The sequence below is a fragment of the Brassica napus genome, chromosome C4 (assembly GCF_020379485.1).
Source record: "Brassica napus cultivar Da-Ae chromosome C4, Da-Ae, whole genome shotgun sequence".
In the NCBI taxonomy this organism is placed as follows: Eukaryota; Viridiplantae; Streptophyta; class Magnoliopsida; order Brassicales; family Brassicaceae; genus Brassica; species Brassica napus.
The window spans coordinates 56,823,532-56,839,718 of NC_063447.1; the positions used below are offsets into that span (position 1 = coordinate 56,823,532).

Consider the following 16,187-nt stretch of genomic DNA (forward strand, 5'->3'; position numbering starts at 1 on the left):
TTTAAATTATTTTAAAAATTAATTATATAATTTAAATTTCTCAAAATCTATAAACAAAATGATATATTACGTATAATTTTAAAAAATATATGTCAAAATACATAAACTTAACATATAAATTGGCTTGGTTTGAATACTTGGAGTATCAATAGATATTTCAATTTTCTTGGTGTTTTGAATATACTTTATCTATTTTAGACATTTAATCTTGACTATTTATATATATTTTCAAGTATTTTAGACAATTTAAAAGTATCTTATGTATTTTGGATGTTTTTAATGTACATTAAATATAAAAATAATTAATATATTTAGGTAGATAAATCTATTTCGGATACAATAGAAATATTTCGGTTCAGATCGAGTTTGGTTTCGGTTTGTTAGATACCAAAATTTTGACTACGTTCAGATATTTAATCAACTTTGATTCAGAAAATCGGATTCGGTTCTATTTTCGGATTCAGTTTTTTTCCCAGCCCTAGTTCGGTTAGTAAAATACTTGAATAGAACGACTTCAAAGTATTTAGTTCTTGAGGTGACTGTGACAAAAAAAAAAAGGTCTTAGAGGTAATAACTGCAAAAGTTGACGCGAACGTTAGTGATGAAGATGGGCCATTTGGGCCAATTCAGAATCATCTCTTTTAACTAAGCCCATTTCAATTACTATACGTAAAGCCTCGCCGTTGCTCTACTCTTTGATGGCTAACTCTTCTGCCTACGAAGCCATCGTCCGAGCAGGTCCTCGTCTAAACCAACTCCAACAAGTCCACGCCCACCTCATCGTCACAGGCTACGGTCACAGCCGAAGTCTCTTAACAAAGCTCATAACTTTCGCCTGTTCCGCCAAAGCCCTCGCTTACACTCACCTTCTCTTCCTCTCCGTGCCTCTCCCCGACGACTTCCTCTTCAACACTATAATCAAATCGACTTCAAAGTCGCGTCTCCCCTTGCATTGCCTCGCTTACTACCGTCGTATGTTATCTTCTTCCAACGTCTCTCCGAGTAACTACACTTTCACGTCGGTTATCAAGTCCAGCGCCGATCTTTGTGAATTGAAGATCGGGAAGGGAGTTCATTGCCACGCGGTGGTTTCTGGGTTTGGGTTGGATAGTTATGTTCAGGCGAGTTTTGTTGCTTTGTATGCAAAGTGTGGTGATGTGGGAGGTGCACGGAAGGTGTTCGATGAAATGCCTGTGAAGTCTGTTGTGGCGTGGAACTCGCTTGTTTCTGGGTTGGAGCAAAACGGGTTAGGGGGAGAGGCGATTCGTGTGTTTTATCAGATGCGGGAATCAGGTTTGGAGCCGGATTCAGCGACGTTTGTGAGTGTTCTCTCGGCTTGTGCGCAGACCGGGGGGATTGGTTTGGGTTCTTGGGTGCATCGGTATATTGTTGATAACGGTCTTGAGTTGAATGTGAAGCTCGGTACTGCTTTGGTTAACTTGTATTCGAGATGCGGGGACGTCGGAAAGGCGAGGGGAGTGTTTGACGAGATGAAGGAGACTAATGTAGCTGCTTGGACGGCGATGATCTCTGCTTATGGTAGTCATGGATGTGGCAAAAAGGCAGTAGAATTTTTTAATAAAATGGAGGATGATGATGGTCCAATCCCTAATGATGTAACGTTTGTAGCTGTTTTGTCTGCTTGTGCTCATGCTGGACTCGTGGAGGAAGGACGTTCTGTTTACAAGAGAATGAGCAAGAGATATGGATTGGTTCCAAGAGTGGAACATCATGTTTGTATGGTAGATATGCTCGGGCGGGCTGGGTTTCTCGACGAAGCTTATAGTTTCATACATGAACTTGATGCTGCTGGGAAAGCAACTTCTCCAGCGTTGTGGACAGCGATGCTTGGAGCTTGCAAGATGCACAGGAACTATGATCTTGGTGTAGAAATCGCTAAGAGGCTCATAGCCCTCGAACCAGAAAATCCAGGCCATCATGTAATGCTCTCAAATATCTACGCCTTGAGTGGCAAAACAGATGAAGTGTCACACGTTAGAGATGGAATGATAAAGAACAACCTTAGAAAACAGGTCGGCTATAGTGTGATTGAAGTCGAAAAGAAGACGTATATGTTCAGTATGGGTGATGAATCTCATCCAGAGACTGGAGAAATATATAAGTATCTGGAAACTCTGATGAGCCGGTGCAAGGAGATTGGTTATGCTCCGGTGTCTGAAGAAGTGATGCACCAAGTAGAGGAAGAGGAAAAGGAATATGCACTTCGATACCACAGCGAGAAGCTCGCCGTAGCGTTCGGGCTGTTGAAGACCGTAGATGAAGCCATTACAGTTGTGAAGAACTTGCGCATCTGTGAGGATTGTCATGCTGCTTTCAAGTACATTTCTATTGTATCCAATAGGCAGATCATAGTGCGAGATAAGCTTAGATTCCACCATTTCCAAAATGGTTCTTGTTCATGTCTAGACTATTGGTAAAGACAAATATACAACACAAACACAAGTGTTTCATTTTTTATTACAAAACATGGTACATGGTTCTTGCAAAACTACAACAACACTTTTGATAATATACAAGATGAGCCCTATGTTACAGCCTTCTTTTTATTCTCACACATTTTAGTACAAAAACATATTCTACATGGGAAGGGACTTACCAACCTTTGGAAACCAATATTATACAGTAGTTATTGGATGTTAGGGAGATGTTTACTAACTGTGTCAACGTTCAAGGTTCCAGTGCAACCCCTTGGCTGCAATCAACTCCAATCTCTGAGAATGCTTCGACAAGTTTTGGGTAGAGTTTAGTGAGCATGATCTTGAAACCGGTGGAGTTTGTGGTTGAGCTCTCCTGCAGTTTCGATGATGATCCTACAGGGACGCCTTCCATGTTTGCCTTGCACGCAGCCAGAACATGATGAGCCCGGTGCGTGAAGTGGTCCTTCACAAGCACCTCAAAATGCTACAATGCAACAATGCAGAGTTGATCAAAGTGGTCACTTACTGATAATTTTCATTTTGTGTTTTTTTTTTTTGCAAACAGAACATACCTTTGGAGGCTTGCGGAGTAACGAGATCATGGATTTGCAGGTGATGAGGAAAGCATTCTCATTGTAACTCACAGAGTTTTTCTCTCCCTCAGCTCGGCCCAACTGCTTATCATAGCCAGCTTCGTTGAAGTAAGGCTTCTCATTCAGAACAAGAGCCTGAAACGAGAGGAGGACTTGAAGGATGGAAGAGCTCCCTGGGTTCCATACTTCAGTGCCAGAGCCATTCCATGTATTCAGCAGACTCAAGCAGACTCTTCCTGACTCGTACAGGTTAGGATTCAGTCGCATCCCACCTGAATGATAATGCACCATCTGTATTCAAAGAGGGGGAGGAGAATAAGTCACAAACATATCTAAAAGCTAGTGTGAGTGATAAGAGAAGTTAGAGCAGTGAAACTCACTGGAGGCTCATGAGGATACTGTGGTGGAAGCATTATGTCGAAAAAGAAAAGACCATCATGGTATGGTGTTCCAGGGGCACCAACTAGTGCTGCACGCAGAAGGTCCATCCTTTCTTCATACACACGCACGTATATTGTGTCTGTTCATCACAAAAAATCAATAGAAACACAATCAGAACGTGCAATAATCAAACATATAAAACATAAATAGAAAGAGTAAGAGTAAGAGAACTAACTGGGAAGATCTGCCTCCAGATTGCTCCATTCTTGTTGGACTTTCTTCACCCAACTCTTTGTTACCTATAATAAAAGATGAAAAATGCAAAATGTGTCATTTAGCTGATCTCAGAATGTTAAAGTGTTTGGTCTCAAAGAGTCTTACCGGAGGTTGTGTCACCTCTTTCCCCGGAGAAAAGAAATGATGGTCTGAGCAGTCAGTAACCATATCAAACTGTTTAAAGCTCACTATAGTTGAATCTAGTGTCTTGTTAATTCCTTTTCCTACTATAGGCAAGTTGACCATCGTGTCCATATCCACTTCATCTGATTTAGATTCAGAGATGGTATGTGGTTCTGTTGCTTCTTGAACAAGGATCTCAGAGTCGCTTTGATCTTCAGTGTCATTGCAAAGTGAATGCGAACTTATAGCAGAAGTGGAACCATGAGAACCAAATAGGCTTGAAGCAAGGCTTGTGATGAATCCGATGGCAGCTTTTGGAAGGAAAAATGAACTAGATTCCAGAACGTTAACGTTGCAGCTTTCACCAACACTGTATAGATTCACCAGACCCTGAACATATACATGTATCTTATAAGTCATGTGGATACAGAGATATCTTCTGCTATGGCAATAAAATGAAAAATCAGAACGTTTTTGAGTAAGGCATTGATTTACCGTTTCCTGATGGTTTGAAGATGATTCATCTGATTGAGCTATCTTCTGACTTAGATCTTGAACACTACTTGCAGGACTTATAGCGCTAGAGCTGGAAAATTCAGACCTTTCCATCCTCCAAATTTCATATGGTGCAACCTGGAATACAAACATTCAAGAGAAATATTTTAACAGAATATAAACCTTACTCTCAATTCAATTAAGTAAACCTTCAGCATAGACTGGAACTATAAGTAGAGCCCAATACATACCTCACTAGTAGAACCATTAGCCCATTTCACCTCCACAACACCATTTCTGAAACCTGCAACAACACCAATGCTTGACAAACAATAAGCACCACTGTAGTCACCATCTGTAAGTAGGTGTTTCGTCTCTGTAGCAACGCTGAACACCACATCACTGTAACAGAATCCAAAATCAGGGTGCTCGAGCAGCTCATATGCACTGACAACTTCCTCCATCTGCTCACTTGCTTCTTTCTCAGTCAGTGTTCTCCACTGCACCTTCACAGTCTGTTCATTCGCATTAACAACCTTCACAACCCCCCACCTTTTGCTGTTGCACGTTTCCTTCTCCACAACAAACTGCTCAGGCCAAAAGTCATGAGCATTAACAGCTCCAACGGGAACCAGCTGCTGTGAATCAACTCCCATGCTGCATCCACCATCTTGCCACAAAACATCAACCTTCATCTTCGTCTTCGTGATAACAAAAAGCTCATCAGAGCTTGATCTCTGCATGTTCCTGCTAAAACCGTTTTGCAGCTCTTCTACATCACAGTGGGAAGCGCCAGGGAGGATGCACCAGTCACCGAGCTGCCAACTTGCATGAGGAACAGATGGTAACAGAGTTAAACTCTCAGGACTCTGCAAAGCTTGAGGTGCAGTTAAGTTCCTATCACCACCGCCCATGATGATGGAGGCAACCCACTCAACGTAGACAAGTCCTGCTTCTACAGAACATACAGTCCCCAAAGCTTGATTCTCCCTCCAGTTCCCACATAGCCATGAAGTTGATCTGGGAGCATGAGCCAGCTTAACCTGAACTCTCTGCCCTGGATAGTAAGTATACTGAGAATCCTCTAACATATTTGGAGGAACAGCCACAAGCTGATCTTGATTCCTTACAAGAACCTCGTAATTAGAACCATCGTCAAGCGTGACAGAGACACGCTCAACTATCTTGTCAACCCTTCCTAGCCAAGGACCGTTGATCACATAATCACAGAGAGAGATAGAACGCAGCCTCTGAAGCCTCTTGGTGTCAACTTCTTTTACAACCTTCCCATGAATACTCTCGAGGTTGACAGACATGTCTACGTTGATGACCCTCCCACTCTGTCCTGAAGGCTCAGCTGCGGACCGCACAATGTCACCGTACATGAATCCCCTCTCGAAGGACAAGAAGTCATCGATTTTGCCAATGGTTTCTTCAAGGTTTGAGAAGATGTCTTGAGCACGTCCGCCGTAAGAGAACTCCACTTCTTCTTGTTCACTGCTGCCACTGTCGCTGGAGCTCTCCCAATCGGAGTCAGTGAGGTTCATATCCATAGTTATAGATACCTGCCATGGATTACTAGAGTTTCATCAAAGTGCAAGAGAAAACAAAGAAGCAAATGATATAGAGATAATGAAAGATTCTGACCTTAATAGATTAAATGGTGTCTCTTCCTTCCCTGAAGTTACTTTGATAGATAGTAGGAGTCAAGTGTAAGAAGACTCGGATAATGCCAAAGGAGATTTGCTCTGCTGATGATAACGTGAGCCAGCTATGGACTCTGATAATGCCAAAGGAGATTTGCTCCGACTAGAGAGATAAAGGTGAGCCAAGTGAAAGACTCTGATAATGCCAAAGGAGATTTGCCGAAACAAATGGAAATGAAGTAACTTCAGAAGGAGGAACTCAACAGGTAACTGGAGTTCCAAAATGCCAAAGGAGATATGCCCCAAAGTGAAGTCTCCACGGAGAAATGACTTGTATCAAAGCCACCTAAGAGGAGAAACTTCACTAGTTGTACTATTTGCCAAAGGAGATTTGCCCTAAAGGAGCTAGAACCTTAAGTAGGAAACAGGATATAGTTCAAGAAAATGAAACAAAGTGAGAAACAAGATCGGTATCTTGGACATTCATTCACGCATATTCCCACCAGTGTAGCAGTGAGACCAGCATGATGGTAAGCTCGTTAATTGCTCAAGCCAGACTTTCCTCCATCAGTTGAAAAGTTTCCATCTAACCTGCAAGAAAAAATTGTCGTTTGTTGGCTTACTTATCACAGGATTTGAGAGCAAGCAAATAAAGAAAGGAGATTCAAAAAATGTCAAATAACAAAAGGAAACACCAATCAGGAATCCAGGATCAGCTATTGATGTAAAACATAATCTTAACAATCACAGCTTGTTGAACACACACACACAGAAACACTGTAGAAACTAGGATTAAACAGATTCATCATGGTGGGGGTGAAGAAGGGTTTGTTTTCTCCAAAATACAACGAAAAAAAAATCTCAAAGGTCTTAGCTTTTCGACTTGCTGAATAACTAACTTAGAAACCCATGCTTAAAGAGAGCAAAAGCTGAGAACTTGAGAAGACCCTTTTGTTAATTCGCAAGGAAAGTCAACAAGAGATGGATCAAAGAAGTGAGGAGAAGGAGGAACGTACCATAAGAAGCGTAGTGGTTTTTGGTAATAAATGAGAAATCAAGAAGATGAGCAAAGGGTAAGTGCTTCTCCCTTTCAGTCCCAGGAGTCTATTACGCCATTAACAAACCTCCAAACCATTGGAAAACGAAAACTTTGTCTGCTTCTCTCTGTTTCTGCTCTATCCTCTGTTTCTGGGTTCCTCTGTTTCTCTCTGTTTCAGCTTTATCCTCTGTTTCTCTGTTTCTGGGTTTCTCTGTTTTTCTCTGCTGCGCTCTCTCTGGTGGTGGTGGTGGTGGTGGTTCGTGAGGGAGTGGTTGTTAGGTTTGACATTGAGAGTAGAAGAAGCGAAGAAAGAGATATATTGGGTGGTGGTGGGGAGAGAGAGGAGAATATACCAACAGTATCTCCCCACACACTACTATTCAACACTCCTTTTCTTCTCCCCTTTTTCCTCTTCCTTTCCTTTTCCAACTAAAAATAACTATACCTGCATTTTTAAAATTATGAAATAAAAAACTATAGGTTTCAGTAATATATCATATGCTAAAAAGTAATTTCTATTTTGGAGATAAAAGTTGAAAATGAAACATCTAGGTAAACCATTAAAAGCACAGTTTCTTTTTTCTTTGTGTGTGTTGCTGAAACCCCTAACATTGAAACAACTGGCCATTCTAATATTAGGCTCTCTTTTTTTGTTGAAATAATAGCCTAATGACAGTTTTTTTTGTTACAGACCTAATGACAGCTTAACATTGGAACAATAACCTAGTAAAAAAATAATCTTAGTATAATAAACTAATGAAACATTAGCTTTGGTCTAATTTTTTAAAAATTGATATACATGATTCATGTCTTCTGAATAATCAAAAAATTATTAAAATTATCACTAAATTGTTTATCACTTTGACCGACCATAAGTCTAACATAATGTTTCTATAGTTCAATCTTTGTAAGAAAAACTAATCAACATGTGTTTTAGTTTAGTTCAAAAAAAAACATGTGTTTTAGGTCCATAATTTTCTATGGAATCCAAGTTAATTTTTTTTCCCAAAATGTAATTTCATTTTATATGAAAATGACAATCTGATACACATTTATTTCATATTTTCTTGAAAAAAATAATTTAAAAATAATACTTCGTATGAGAAATAGTTTGAACACGGAGCACAAATTATATTTATAAATATATGGAGCCTGCGATTAACCAATAAATGATGTAAAAAGCCATTGTACTTTCGTCAAGAACCTCATTTTTTTGTTGGTAATGCTTAAGACAGATTCATTAAACAGAAATCATCTTTTCCCCAAACATAAACATCACTAGCCTTACCCGGGTTTGACCAGTGACAACACTATTAATAGTATCCCGGCATGGTTGACTTATTGGGAATGCTATTTATACAAAATCGTGTTTGATATTATTCTAACTACGGCTGAGTTTGTCACGTGTCCTTTGCGAACAGATTTTCCTCTTCTGCCATTAGTCAACGAGAAGATGGGAACATACACGAAATCATTATTGTTTTCCTGTTTTTCTTTCAAAATCAGAATCATAATTGTTTGAACACCTTTGCCCAGAAAAAAAAGGTTTGAACACCAATACTCAATATATGTAGATAACTCTGAAATATATTGAGATTTTTTCAAACTTAATCAACGCTACTTTAATTTTCTTCTGTTGGCGTTACACGAATGTGGACTAGCTATGCCAAGTGGCAAGTGCCAACTAGCTTTCTCTGTTTTCATCTTTTGTTTTCTGTAATGGATTGCACTTGTCTCCTAATTTTGTCAGCTAACCCTAATTTTTTATCAGCTCTACTTTTGGTTCAGCGGTAATAAGAATATTCTTGGTACATTACAAGAGAAGGTCTCATCAAGTTTTTTATATAATCTAAAGTTTATTTATTAAATATAACAATTGCAACATTTTGGTAGCTTACCATTCAAAGTAAATACAACTAGGATAAGACCTGCGACTTGCACATGGTGAGTTTATTTGTATATATTATCGATAGTTTCTTTTATATATTTGATCATTTTATTTATATATATAAAATATTTTTTGTTGTTATTATATAATTTCTTTCCGATGGATCAGATCAATTTTTATTAAAAATAATGGAACAAAACTATAATTAATACATCATGGATTGATCGGACTGGACATTAAACAAATTATGACATAAAAACCTTATTTTTTCCATCGAACACATTCTTGAAAAAAATGAACAGTATTGTTTTCACAGTTGAATTATTTTGACTTTTATCTTCCATATGGTTTTGAAACCTTTCAAATCAACCATCGAATTGATACATGTCATTTCAATGTTTTTAGTCGTATACGTAAGGAAAACTTACATTTTTTTAATTTAAAGTCGTTTTAAAAAATTCAAAATATAACATATAAGAAAAAAGCTAACATATAAGAAAAATATAACATATAAGGTGTCCTCATTTTTGTATTTTAAAGTCGTTTTAAAAAAAATATATATAACATATAAGGTTTCCTCATTTTTGTAATTTAAAGTCATTTAAAAAAATTCAAAATATAACATATAAGAAAAAATCTAATTTTTTTATTATATGGTTAATTTGATTGTTTATTTTTTTAATACTATAAAATTAAAAAAAATGAAGAAGGATGCAAAAATTGTTATCAAATCTTTATTATTCATAATCATTAATTGCTATATATATGTAAATCATATTAGGTAATTTCGTAACTTTTATTTATAGAAAGAATACACACTTCTTATATTTTAGGTTAATATAATGTTCTCTAGTGGACATTAAACAAATTATGACATAAAAACCTTATTTTTTCCCTCTAACACATTCTTGAAAAAGTGAACAGTATTGTTTTCACAGTTGAATTATTTTAAATTTTATCTTACATATGATTTTGAATGCTTTCAAATCAACCATTGAACTGATACATGTCATTTTAATGTTTTTAATCGTATATTTAAGGAAAACTTACATTTTTGTAATTTAAAGTCGTTTTAAAAAATTCAAAATATAACATATAAGAAAAAATCTAACATATAAGAAAAATATAACATATAAGGTGCCCTCATTTTTGTATTTTAAAGTCGTTTTAAAAACAATATAACATATAAGGTTTCCTCATTTTTGTAATTTAAAGTCATTTAAAAAAATTCAAAATATAACATATAAGAAAAAATTTAATTTTTTTATTATATGGTTAATGTGATTGTTTATTATTTTTTTAATAATATAAATTTAAACAACAATGAAGAAGGATGCAAAAATTGTTATCAAATCTTTATTATTCATAATCATTAATTGCTATATATATGTAAATCATATTAGGTAATTTCGTAGCTTTTATTTATAGAAAGAATACACACTTCTTATATTTTAGGTTAATATAATGTTCTCTAGTGGACATTAAACAAATTATGACATAAAAACCTTATTTTTTCCCTCGAACACATTCTTGAAAAAGTGAACAGTATTGTTTTCACAGTTGAACTATTTTAAATTTTATCTTACATATGATTTTGAATGCTTTCAAATCAACCATTGAACTGATACATGTCATTTTAATTTTTTTAATCGTATATTTAAGGAAAACTTACATTTTTGTAATTTAAAGTCGTTTTAAAAAATTCAAAATATAACATATAAGAAAAAATCTAACATATAAGAAAAATATAACATATAAGGTGTCCTCATTTTTGTATTTTAAAGTCGTTTTTAAAAAAATATAACATATAAGGTTTGCTCATTTTTGTAATTTAAATTCATTTTAAAAAATTCAAAATATAACATATAAAAAAAATCTAATTTTTTTAATTATATGGTTAATGTGATTGTTTATTATTTTTTTAATAATATAAATTTAAACAACAATGAAGAAGGATGCAAAAATTGTTATCAAATCTTTATTATTCATAATCATTAATTATCATATATATGTAAATCATATTAGGTAATTCTGTAGCTTTTATTGAAGGAAAAATACACACTTCTTATATTTTAGGTTAATATAATGTTCTCTAGTGGACATTAAACAAATTATGACATAAAAACCTTATTTTTTTCTATCGAACACATTCTTGAAAAAATGAACAGTATTGTTTTCACAGTTAAATTATTTTGACTTTTATCTTTCATATGGTTTTGAAAGCTTTTAAATCAACCATCAAACTGATACATGTCATTTTAATGTTTTCAGTCGTATACTTAAGGAAAACTTACATTTTTGTAATTTAAAGTTGTTTTAAAAAAATTCAAAATATAACATATAAGAAAATTTTAACATATAAGCAAAATATAACATATAAGGTGTCCTCATTTTTGTATTTTAAAGTCGTTTTAAAAAAATATATAACATATAAGGTTTCCTCATTTTTGTAATTTAAAGTCATTTAAAAAAATTCAAAATATAACATATGAGAAAAAATCTAATTTTTTTTATTATTTGGTTAATGTGATTGTTTAATTTTTTTAATAATATAAATTTAAACAAAATTGAAGAATGATGCAAAAATTGTTATCAAATATTTATTATTCATAATCATTAATTGTCATATATATGTAAATCATATTAGGTAATTCCGTAGCTTTTATTTAAGGAAAGAATACACACTTCCTATATTTTAGGTTAATATAATGTTCTCTAGTATTATATAATTATGGAATAATGTGATACCATTAGATTAAACAATACTTTATATTAGATGCTCTAGAATTCTTTGAAATGAAATTTAGAAGGCATTTAGAGTGCCACCTAGGATTTGGAATTTTTTTTAATTAATACAAAATTAAGGTTCTAATTTTTCAAATGCTTCTCAATTAATATATAGAGGATTAAGATATGAAGTTCTGGTTCAATCCTGAATTGTTGTTTCTTTGTATGTTAAAGTAAAAAAAAAAAAATTTGTCGTCAAAAGTTAAAATAAATGGTGAATTTGCAAAATAGCTAAGTTTGGGAAGATAATTAAGTGCAGGTCACTGATTTTGACATAATTAGGCAAATAACAATTGTATCTCTTTTGATTTGGTTTTAATCATTTCTCATACAAGTAGCAGGTGAAAAGGAAGAATGTGAGTTGACGTAGACAAAGAAAAATATGGCTAGTATTATAGCAAATAATATTTGGTCAGGAATGGAGAAAAAAAAGACATCCACGTTACATATTTATTGACCACATATGTATGTACTGAATGTTATATTCCATACCACACGCACTAGTACAGAAGGACTAAAACCACATCCATAATCCTTAAATACTAAACACTATCTCAACTCCTAAATACTGAATCATAAATCATAATCCAAATATAAACTATAATTAGGTGACTGAATGACACTAAAATGAATAGATAAAATATAAGACTTTTCAATAAAGAATGCATTCCATATTAACCCAATACACAACTTTTAAATACTAAACACAAACCAAACTTTAAAATATTAAACCCAAATAAACCTTAATTATCAGCCCTAAACTCAATTATCAAAATATGAAAATATTATAATATTAAACTAAATCCAGGCCTAACTTTTAAATAGTGTAGGGCTCTAACCCAACACACAACTTCTAAATCCTGATTACAGACCTAACTTTTGAATACTAAACCCTAAACTGCTATCACTAAACCCAAACCTCAACTTATATTTTTCAAATACTAAACCCTAAATCCTGATTACTAAACTCTAAACCCAAATAGAATGGAACAAAATACATAGTATAATACATATTGGGAACAAAATAGAACACTCTTTATTAATCGAGAAATGGAACGATAATGATAGGGTCACTAAACTCAAACCTCAACCCTACCTTCTAAATACTAAACCCTAAATCTTAATCATTAAACCTTAAACCCAAGTATAAACCCTAAACCCAAATATAATGGAACAAAATACCATATTTCTCAAATGTTGATATGGCTATGCCTTCATGGAAGGTGGTAATGTTTGCTTCAATGTCAATCCCAATCGTACATACACTAAACCCAATCAACTAATCATTAAACTCAATCAACTAATCACTAATCAATAAATAGAATAGTACAAACTGATGAAATTATGAAATGTTTATGATTGCATGTAAGAAGTTAATGCTGATCTCAACCCCAACTACCAACTATTAAATACTAAACTCTAAACTCTAAATCCTAATTACTAAACCCTAAACCTAAATAAATAGATTAAGCTAAACCCTAATCAAGGAAGTATAAACCCAAATATAATGTATATAATATGGTTTACTATACCCAAACCTTTACTTAGTAAATCTAAACTCTAGGCATGAACCTATAAACCCAAATACAATCTATAAATTGTTTTTCAATATTAAACACTTGAAAGCACATTTACTTGGTTAGCATGTTGCATATCTTATATTCCATATAGTCTAAATAGTATAGTAAACGAATGTTACAAATAATCAAATTTGTCCAACACTCGGAAAAAGAATTTCATATTACAATCAATCACACAAAATGACAAAGAAGAGACCTATCAAATTTAAAAACATGACATATTATTACATTTTATGGAGTAGTATAGAAATATGTCTCAAATAGTATGGTAACCGTACATATGTAGCTATATTTAAGAATATATACTATACTATTCATTTCACCGAATACAGTATAGACGGCGAGTTCATCTTCTTCAATTATTATTTTTTAGACAGGCTGATACACATTCATTTCGTTCACCATCATTATTCTTCACCACCATATAGAGATCGTCTTCATCTCCTCTCTTTTTTCCGACACGACGATGCTTTTACCGACTCGCCTTCGTTGTTCTTCACCACTGGGTCTGTAAAACAAAAACAGAAACGAAAACAGAGTATGAAAACAAAAGCATGATTGTGAGAATCAATTGATTTAAGAAAAAAAGGAAAAAAAAATGAAAGAGTTGTTGTGTGCTCACCGTCTACGCTTTTATCGTTGTCTGTTCTTCACCACTGGATCTGTAAAACAAAAACAGAAACAAAAACAGAGTATGAAAACAAAAGCATGATTGTGAGAATCAATTGATTTAAGAAAAAAAAAGAAATGAAAGAGTTGTTGTGTGTGCTCACCGTCTATGACTTCATCGTGATCTCTTCTTTAGAACAATTGATTGTTCTTTTGGTGAGAAGAAATTCAATTCAAAAAGATGTGTGAGTAATGAAAGACCACGTTTTACTTTTTACAGTTACAAATTATTATTAATTAAATTTTGTTTTCTTTGTGTAGGTTTCACCGGTTGTATACAAGGGTATAATGGCATTATTATACAAAAGACACAATAAATATTTGCAAACTAGGTCTTTTTATCATACAATGAATTATAATTTGTTTGATGGTTATACGGCCTAATTCTCCTAATATAAAATAAAGCAAAGCTTTTCTAGCTGACTTTTCTGATTATCATGATATGTGTTTCTGGAAGTAACTAGCCAATAATCTACACAAGATGTAGACAAGTAAAAAAACTAAATGAATTTGTTGTATTTACTAAGCTAATAAAATTATCGTTATCTCACCTGGAGAAGCATCAAAGATAGAGCTTAGAAGTCAGAAGATCGAGTGATATTTGAGACAATAGTAATTTAATTTCGAATTCAGGGATTTAAAAAAAATTGAATTACATGTTTTATTCACAACTTCAGAGGGCAACCCGAATATTACGAACAATCTCTAAGGTCAAAGAAAATATTCGAGCGTCTTATAGAAAAACTTGGATTGATTTGTGCAATACCCGATTTTTTCTTTTTGGGCTGGTGATTTTTGATTATTTTTGGAACAACAACGGATACATGCGGCACGTGTAAAATCAAGACCTTTTGTGGTTGTTAAGAGTAATATGGATAACTTCTGAACTTGCACCAAAAAAAAACTTCTGAACTTGCGTTATATGTAAGCTATGGCATCACTCTATGCAAACGTATGCACCCTCGTAGGGTTTTTTGTTTGTTTAAAGTTTTTGGTTAACACCCCTCAGATCTCTTAGAAACACAAAGAGTTATAAGAACAACTTTTCTTATTAGCTTTAGAAACTACACAAAACTAAAGCTCTCAATATGTTTCTCTTAGATCATATGGAACATCTCTCCATTAGACATATAATTATATGAAAAACAATTCCCTTTAACATGTGGGATATGAAAAACACAAACCTAACTTAAATAGAAACTTCATTTTCTTATTTCTAGGTTTCCTTATTGTGTTTATCTTAACATATTAAACATCTAATAATATGTTAAGTTTCCACAAGCTTGGAATTATCCAACATTCACCCCCTTAATTCCAACTTGAATTAGGGATATCAATTTCTTGAACTCCGATTAAGCTCCTCATTTGCTTGAACATAATCCTTGCTAATGGCTTGGTAAGGATGTCAGCCTTCTGCTCAACACCCGACACATGCTCCACTTCGATATGCCCGTTCTCCACACACTCACGAATGAAGTGATACTTCTTGAGTACATGCTTACTCCTTCCATGGAAAACTGGATTCTTGGTTAGAGCAATGGCTGATTTGTTGTCGATCCTAAGCTTGACTCTCTCGCCTTCTTTGCTTAGTATCTCACTCAACAATTCCTTGATCCATATAGCTTGCTTCGCTGCTTCTGTTGCTGCCATGAATTCTGCTTCGCATGATGACAATGCAACCGTCTGCTGCTTCTGCGACGTCCAAGTAATCAGTGATGAACCGTAGTAGAATGCATGTCCTGACGTGCTCCTCCCGTCATCGAGATCAATGTTGTGACTGCTGTCACTATAACCAACGACACTCCTTGACCCATCTCTCTTGAAGAACAGACCGTAGTTTGTTGTTCCTTTCACATACCGCAATATGTGCTTGATGGCTTGTCCGTGAGAGTCTCTCGGATTGTGCATGTATCGGCTAAGAACACCTACTGCGTAACACAGGTCAGGTCTTGTGTGAAGCAGATACCTCAAACATCCTATGATTCTTCTGAACTCGGTAGCATCTATCTCTCGCTCATCTTCAGCTTTTTAGATCTTCAAATTCGCCTCCATTGGAATTTGTGTTGCGTTACACGCTTCCACCTTTGTGTCACGCAGGATTCCTTGAGCATACCTCTCTTGTTTTATTCTGATTCTGTCTGCTCCTTGAATCACCTCTATGCCAAGGTAGTACGTTAGCTTACCTAGATCTGACATCTCGAACTTCTTAGACATCTCCTCCTTGAATTGCCTAATCACCTTAAGTGAAGTTCCTGTCATAAATAGATCATCA

General features: G+C 34.6%; 2 protein-coding genes across 2 annotated transcripts; one reads left to right on the top strand and one right to left on the bottom strand.

Moving 5' to 3' along the window:
* Nucleotides 1–593: 593 nt before the first annotated feature.
* Nucleotides 594–2,500, top strand: LOC106423069 (pentatricopeptide repeat-containing protein At2g33760). The gene has a single exon (XM_013863850.3). It carries the CDS (start codon nucleotides 699–701, stop codon nucleotides 2,436–2,438), a length of 1,740 nt encoding a protein of 579 aa, XP_013719304.1. The 5' UTR covers nucleotides 594–698; the 3' UTR covers nucleotides 2,439–2,500.
* LOC106423068 (probable ubiquitin-conjugating enzyme E2 24) lies at nucleotides 2,448–7,321 on the bottom strand. Its single transcript, XM_013863849.3, has 9 exons — nucleotides 6,969–7,321; nucleotides 5,954–6,543; nucleotides 4,558–5,871; nucleotides 4,307–4,444; nucleotides 3,794–4,201; nucleotides 3,648–3,711; nucleotides 3,412–3,551; nucleotides 3,011–3,322; nucleotides 2,448–2,922 (listed from the first exon to the last, which is right to left on the bottom strand). Exons 3-9 carry the CDS (start codon nucleotides 5,857–5,859, stop codon nucleotides 2,689–2,691), a joined length of 2,598 nt encoding a protein of 865 aa, XP_013719303.1. The 5' UTR covers nucleotides 5,860–5,871; nucleotides 5,954–6,543; nucleotides 6,969–7,321; the 3' UTR covers nucleotides 2,448–2,688.
* Between the last annotated feature and the right edge of the window lie 8,866 nt (nucleotides 7,322–16,187).

Coding starts and splice junctions, on each gene's coding strand:
- LOC106423068 (XM_013863849.3), bottom strand. CDS start 5,859: ATGGATATGAACCTCACTGACTCCGATTGGGAGAGCTCCAGCGACAGT. Junction 4,202..4,306: donor CTTCAAACCATCAGGAAACG/GTAAATCAATGC, acceptor GTATATGTTCAG/GGTCTGGTGAATCTATACAG. Junction 3,323..3,411: donor AGTATCCTCATGAGCCTCCA/GTGAGTTTCACT, acceptor CTTTGAATACAG/ATGGTGCATTATCATTCAGG.
- LOC106423069 (XM_013863850.3), top strand. CDS start 699: ATGGCTAACTCTTCTGCCTACGAAGCCATCGTCCGAGCAGGTCCTCGT.